Source organism: Narcine bancroftii, chromosome 3, assembly GCF_036971445.1.
Source record: "Narcine bancroftii isolate sNarBan1 chromosome 3, sNarBan1.hap1, whole genome shotgun sequence".
In the NCBI taxonomy this organism is placed as follows: domain Eukaryota; kingdom Metazoa; phylum Chordata; class Chondrichthyes; order Torpediniformes; family Narcinidae; genus Narcine; species Narcine bancroftii.
Genome location: NC_091471.1, coordinates 15,298,462 through 15,305,846, shown reverse-complemented (window position 1 = coordinate 15,305,846; position 7,385 = coordinate 15,298,462). Strand labels below are relative to the sequence as shown.

General features: G+C 50.3%; 1 protein-coding gene across 5 annotated transcripts in view; it reads left to right on the top strand.

The window, feature by feature from the left end:
- The first annotated feature begins 6,715 nt into the window (after positions 1-6,715).
- The window catches only part of dnaaf9 (dynein axonemal assembly factor 9), a 194,391-nt gene continuing 193,721 nt past the window's right edge, over positions 6,716-7,385 (top strand). For 2 of the 5 annotated variants that reach the window (XM_069923521.1, XM_069923518.1), the window contains exon 1: positions 6,859-7,041. In XM_069923521.1, coding sequence (XP_069779622.1) covers positions 6,947-7,041 — 95 coding nt within the window. In that variant the 5' untranslated portion in view covers positions 6,859-6,946. Of the gene's footprint in view, positions 7,042-7,289; positions 7,334-7,385 lie in introns of those variants that run through there. The other 3 variants (XM_069923517.1, XM_069923524.1, XM_069923522.1) reach the window with 3 other exon arrangements.

The window sequence follows — 7,385 nt, the reverse complement described above, 5'->3', positions numbered from 1 at the left end:
GGTGCTTTGCCACTTTTCAGTTGTTCAATCGCCTTATATGTCTCTTCCCGGGCAAGGCAGAATTACCACTTATTGGTAGTGCAAAACACTGCATTCAATATACACATGTAAACAAATAAAGAAATGTAAACTAACTGACACAATATAGAGAGAATAAACAATCAATAAAGTGCACAAGAGTCCTTAAGTGAGTCCCTGATTGAGTTTGTCGTTGAGGATCTGATGGAGGGGTAGCAGCTGTTCCTGAACCTGGAGGAGCGAGTGCTGTGGCACCTCTATTTCTTTCTTGATGGCACCAGCGAGAGCAGTGTGTGTGTACTCGGTGGTGTGGATCCTTAATTATTGTGTCAAGGTATGAGCAAGAAGTAGGGAGGTGTCTGAATAAAAACATAGGGGGGGAAGGGAAAAGGGGTTTGGGAAGGAGTTCAGACCAACAGGCAATATATCAAAGATTGTCATGGATAGGAGAAGAAAGCTGACAATTGATCTGGGGAGGGGGATAGCTCTGTGAATTTGGAGCTGGATGGGGAAAGAGAGATAGAGACAGACAGACAAACAAGGGGAGAAGATCTGGAGGAAAGAAGACAGAGGGATGGCTACAAGAGAGGCAGGTGGGCAGGGACCTAATGAAAAATGGAGAAATCTATGTCAATGTTAGAGGGTACTCAGACAGAATATGAGGTGTTATTTCTCCAATTTGCAGGCGGTCTCAGTTGGGCAGTGCATGTGATCATGAACAGACAATTGGGCAAGGGAATAAGGTTGGGAATTGAATGGGTTGCGACTGGGAGATCCCCGTTACTATAGCAGACAGAGCGAAGGTGCTTAATAAAGTGATGTACCCACCTGCATCTAGACTCTAGTCTCTGATGTAGAGCAGGCCACAAGTGACTTCTGCAGATTCACAAGTGAAGTGTTGTTTCACTTAAAAGAAATGTTTGTCACCCCCGAATGGTCAGAATCTATTGTCATGAAGAATTCATGAAATTCGTTATTTTGTGGCAGTGTCACAGTGCAACATTCATATGAACCACCTTACAAAAAATAAATAAAAAGAGTGCATGAAAAGTCAAAGTAAGGCAGTGTCTTTGGTTCATTGATAATTCAGGAATCTGATGGCAGCAGGGAATAAGCTGTCCTTGTGTCCTGGGCCTGGGTGGTGGGGGTCCTTTAGGATAGAGGTTGCTTTTTTAAGATGCCACCTCTTGTAGATATCCTCGATGAAGTGTGGTGCTCATGTCATAAGCCGAGTTAACACCCATTGGAGTTTTTTCTTGTCTGTACAAGACAGTGATGCAATCAGCCAGAATGCTCTCCACGGAACATTTGTAGAAGTTATCAAGAGTCTTCAGTGACAAACTGAACCTCCTCAAACACCTCACAAAGTACAGCTGCTGACAAGCCTTCTTCATGATTGCATTAACATGGAGGCTCCAGGACAGATCCTTGGAGATGTTGATGCACAAGAATTTGAAGATCTTGACACTCTCCACAACTGAGCCCTCGATGAGGACTGGATCATGTTCTCCTGACTTCCCTCCGAAGTCCACAATCATCTCCTTGGTTTTTCTAACATTGAGTGCCTGGTTGTTGGTGTGACACCACTCATCGAGCTGATCTATTTCCCTCCTGTACTCTTCCTCACTGCCTTTTGTGATTCTGCCTACAACAAAGGTGTCATCAGCAAATTTGTATATAGCATTAGAATTGTGCCTGGCTACACAGTCACGACTGTAGAGTAAGTAGAGCAGCGGGCGAAACGCACATCCTTGAGGTCCGCCTGCGTTGATAATCAGTGAGGAGGAGACGTTGTTTCCAATTCGTACTGACTGTGGTCTTCTGATGAGGAAGTCAAGGATCCAGTAACTGATGCCCAGGGTTTGAGGGTTCTTGACCAGCACTGAGGGAATAATGGTATTGAAGGCTGAGCTGTAGTCTATGAAGAGCAGCATTATATATGAGTCAAGGAGATCCAGAGCTGAGTGGAGAGCCAGTGACATTACTGTGGAGCATGTTACGAACAAATAAAATCTTATTAGTATTAACAAAGGAACAGCATTGGGAAATTCACCAGTCAATGGTAAATTCAAAATAATAGTTTTTTATTAAACTATTGATAACATAACATTCCTTACTTTTCTCTAAACTTAACTCTAAACTCTAAACTAAACTTAAAGCCCACTATGCACATATATGTGTGTGTGTGTGTGTGTGCCTGTGTGTGTGTGTGTGTGTGTGTGTGTGATTAAATTATTATTGATTCTGAAAAAGTCCCCATAACCTTTGATTTTACAATATAATAATTACAGTATGGAAACAGGCCATATCGGCCCTTCTAGTCCCCACCGATTTAAGTGAACTCCACTAGTACCACCTATCTGCTCCCTGTCCATAACCCTCCAATCCCCTCACATCCATGTACTCATCTAACCTCCTTTTAAATGATAAAACTGACCCTGTTGTACCACCTCTTCCAGAAGGTCATTCCACTCAGCCACCACTCTCTGAGTGAAGAAGCTTCCTCTTATGTTACTTCTAAAGTTTTGCCTCCTAACAATCTCTCCTACCCTCAAGGGGAAGAGCCTATTCACATCGACTCTATCTATTCCCCTCATTTTATACACCTCTATCAAATCCCCCCTCAACCTTCTACGCTCCAATGAATAAAGACCCAGTCTACTCAATCTTTCTTTGTATTCTAGATACTGTAATCCAGGCAACATTTTAGTAAATCTTCTCTGCACCCTCTCTACCTTATTGATATTCTTCCTATAATCTATCTTATTATTAAACTAAATATCCTTCCTATAATCTATCTTAGCATTAAACTAAATATTAACACAGATCCATTACAGGCAGTGGATCCAGACTTATGCTTAGGTACATGTTAATTCTGGACATGACCATCCTCTCAAAGCATTTCATCACAGTAGATGTTAGTGCTACTGAGCAATAATCATTGAGGCAGCTCACACAGCTCTTCTTGGGCACCAGGATGATTGATGTCCTTTGAAGCAGATAGAACCTCTGACTGCAGCAGCGAGAGTTTGAAAATGATGAGGGAGGAGGTGTGGCCGCAAGTGTAGCATTATTGATGTACTTTCCGTATCAACAAACTCACAACAAATTTAGTTTTTACAAGCCTGAAGCTACATGTTCAGGGATTGCTGCCAAACTAGCTGTTGTTAGTTTATTAATTTAGTTGGTCTGTGAAAGAGAAAGGAAGATTCACATTTCAGTTAATGGAAGACAAATGTATGATTCTGTTCACAACCAAAACAAATGTCTTTCTGCTTGTGATATACATCAAAAACCTGGATGTGAATATGGGAAGTTTGGTTAATAGTTTCACAAATGACATAAAAATTGGTGGTGCTGTGTACACTAAAGAAGGTTTTTTAAAGCTATGACTTATCTAAAGCTAAAGATCTGATGGAAAGGTGAGCAGAGCATTTGCTGATGTAATTTAATTCTGAAGCATTTTGAATTTTAATTAAAAAAATAATTAAAATTTTTAACTTAAACATACGGCAAGGTAACAGACCATTTAGGCCCACAAGCCCATGCTGCCCAATTACTCCCAAATGACCTACAACCCCAGTACATTTCAAATGGTGGGAGGAAACTGGAGCCCCTGGAGAAAACCCACACAGACATGGGGAGAACGTATAAACTCCTTACAGACAGCGCAGTATTCAAACCCTGGTCCCAATCACTGGCAGTGTAAAGGCGTTGCACTAACTGCTAAGCCAATCTTGCCACCCCTGTGGCAGCCATCCCCGAGAATCCTGACTTATTGAAAATTTAAATTTAGCAGGATTTTGTGTGCGTGCGTAAGCCTCGTACTCCCCCGCCGGCCACCCCAGCCCCATACACCCCGCCGGCTGCCCCAGTTCCGTACTCCCCCCACCAGCCGCACCAGCCCCTTAGTCCCATGCCAGGAGACTCTCAGATAGCGGGGAGGGTAGGTTTCGGCAACGGGTGTCAGCAGGTCTCCAGCTGACTGTGAACACCCTGCCCGCTGCTAGGCACCTGAAAGATGCTAACAGCTTTGCCTAAGCTGCTTTCAGGTGCAACAGGGGATTCTTCGAGCAGGATATTATACTATATTATATTATATTATATTGGAGAAGGAAGGGTTAGGTAGGTAAACCTCCTGGCTGGATTCTCCACTTTCAGGTGGCCACCCAACAGCCACATAGGCTGCTTTACACTCAGGTATTGTGGCCATCTGAAAGTGGCTAGAGAGAATGTACAAACGCTTTTCAGAAAGCGCAGGGTTCAAACTTGGGTCACTGTCACTGTAGTAGCATCGTGCTAACTGCTACACTAATCGAGTCCCTGGAGTAGTTTATCATTCGGTAGAAAGATAAAGGTAAAAACACCTTCCTGACACAGCTCTCCACCCTGCCACGTCCCAGCGAACCTGCAGTCCACTAAATTCATTTTTGTACAGAGAGGGCAGCAAGGGACCCCCTTACAATGCCCCTCTGCAGCACGACGCAACGGTGTTGTTTTCACCTTGGACATTGGCGGGCGGTAGGTTTACCATGGACCACCTCAAGGCAGCGCATCTGGACTCAAACCATCCTGCCCCAGATCCTCAGGTCAGACACAGAGGCCGCCCATCCAAAGACAGTAAGTTAACTTGCTTAAGGGGTGGCAGCGATTCTGGAGGTGGGGTGGTGTAGCGGACTGAGTGACTGTGCGGTTCGACGAGCTGAATCACCCCCCCCCACCCCCGGTTGTCCGACACAAGATGGCACGGGCCCCCCTTCCATTCTGAGAAGTCTGCAGTTGGTAACACGCGTTGCACGGGGCACAGCATTGCTTCCATGTTGCATGCCACGGGGTGGGGAGTGATGCTGTGACGTGCTGATGTCCCTTCCTAAGGCCAACACAGGAGGTGGGCGGTCTATGGAATCTGGCCAAGTAGTGTATCAGCAATGCTCAGGTTTTTGGTAATTAAAGCCATTTAATCACGCCATCGTGTCGACACGATCATTGTGTGCACCACACACATGATAAAATTTCAATAGACAATAGACAATAGGAGCTGGAGTAGGCCCTTCGACCCGTCGAGCCAGCACCGCCATTTTACAGTACCATCAGTACCCCTTTCCAGCCTTATCCCCATATCCCTTAACTCCTTTGCCCACTTTATAGCAACACAAGTTAAATTACATGGGAACAAGCTGTTTTATTCTCCCCAGCAACATTAATATTTCTCTTCCCATTATGCTAAACACATTGTAGGCCAGGTTACTTGCAAATGAGCTTCACACAAAACAGTGCAACATTAAGAGAAAAGTTACATGGAAATAAGCTTTGTTCACATGAAAAATCTGCAAAGAAAAACTGTTCCTATAACATTCTTAGTAACATCGCCATTCATAGCAGACATTCAGGTTCTGTACATTGCAAGGTGAGGCAATTATTATTCTGTACAAATGTGGCCCCTGGGATGATGCCCGTCAATTTGCCGTGGCAGAGATTTTATTCCCAATAAATCATTTGCAAAAGGAAAAACCGTTCAGAGTCTGTTCCCATCTTCACTGTCATATCCATATGACATCCCCTGGATCCTCACTCCTGCACTGCCAGAAGGGGAGGGACGAAGATGGAGCGGCCAGCGGAGAGGCGGACCAGGAGCGAGCTGACGCGCGAGTGGTGAACCAGGGCAGGATAGGTGGGGGCGGGGCTGACCGGTGATAGGCGGAGCGGGAGACAAGCTGACATGCGACAGGTGGACCTGGGCTGGATGGGTGGGGGCGGGACTGACCGGTGATAGGCGGAGCGGGAGACAAGCTGACGCGCCATTGGTGCACCTGGGCTGGATGGGTGGGGGCGGGGCTGACCGGTGATAGGCGGAGCGGGGGACAAGCTGACGCGCGATTGGTGGACCTGGGCAGGATGGGTGGGGGCGGGGCTGACCGGTGATAGGCGGAGCGGGAGACAAGCTGACATGCGACAGGTGGACCTGGGCTGGATGGGTGGGGGCGGGACTGACCGGTGATAGGCGGAGCGGGAGACAAGCTGACGCGCCATTGGTGCACCTGGGCTGGATGGGTGGGGGCGGGGCTGACCGGTGATAGGCGGAGCGGGGGACAAGCTGACGCGCGATTGGTGGACCTGGGCAGGATGGGTGGGGGCGGGGCTGACCGGTGATAGGCGGAGCGGGAGACAAGCTGACATGCGACAGGTGGACCTGGGCTGGATGGGTGGGGGCGGGACTGACCGGTGATAGGCGGAGCGGGAGACAAGCTGACGCGCCATTGGTGCACCTGGGCTGGATGGGTGGGGGCGGGGCTGACCGGTGATAGGCGGAGCGGGGGACAAGCTGACGCGCGATTGGTGGACCTGGGCAGGATGGGTGGGGGCGGGGCTGACCGGTGATAGGCGGAGCGGGAGACAAGCTGACATGCGACAGGTGGACCTGGGCTGGATGGGTGGGGGCGGGACTGACCGGTGATAGGCGGAGCGGGGGACAAGCTGACGCGCCATTTGTGCACCTGGGCTGGATGGGTGGGGGCGGGGCTGACCGGTGATAGGCGGAGCGGAAGACAAGCTGACACGCGACAGGTGGACCTGGGTAGGATGGGTGGGGCGGGGCTGACCGGTGATAGGCGGAGTGGGAGAGGAGCTGACGCGCGATTGGTGGACCTGGGCAGGATGGGTGGGGCGGGGCTGGCGGTGATAGGCGGAGTGGGAGAGGAGCTGACGCACGATTGGTGGCTGCGCAGAGCCTGCCCAGCAGGAGATGCCAAGGTCGTGACGTCGAGCTGGGGCAGTGTCCCACAACCACCCCGCCCCGCCCCCAGCGCCCCCGAGCCACTCACGACAATGGCGCCGCGGTGAGAGATGCTGAAGGGTTCGCTTTCCTTCTCGAGCCCCCCGGACAGCAAAGGAGAGAAACAAAAGGTCGCCGAGGCAGGAGGATCGCGCCATGTTGTCGATGCTGCAGGAAGCGTCGGCGGGCCGAGGCCGGCGGGCCGGGGCGTGGAGGGGCTCCAGCTTCGAGGCGTTCAGTGCGAGCTTGAGGTGGGCGGTCTGCTGCGGTCCCGTTGCGGGGGGAGGGGGGGGGCGAGGACGGTAACGGTCCCCTTGGCGGACGCGCAGAAGATGACGTCTCATTGGGGGGGGGCGCGAGCACGTTAACGGTCCGCTTGGCGGAAGGGGCGCGCGGACGATAGCGACCCATTGGGAAGGGGGGGGGGGGCTCGCGGACGGTGACGGTACCGGTCCCGTTGGCGGGCTGGATTCATTGGCATTGGGGGGGGGGGGGGGGGGGTTTGCAGCCGTTGACGCTGCGCGGCGGTGGCCGCCACCCAAGGTGGCTTTGTTCTCGCCGGCGGCAGCTGGTCACCCTCGTCCCCCCCCCCTCA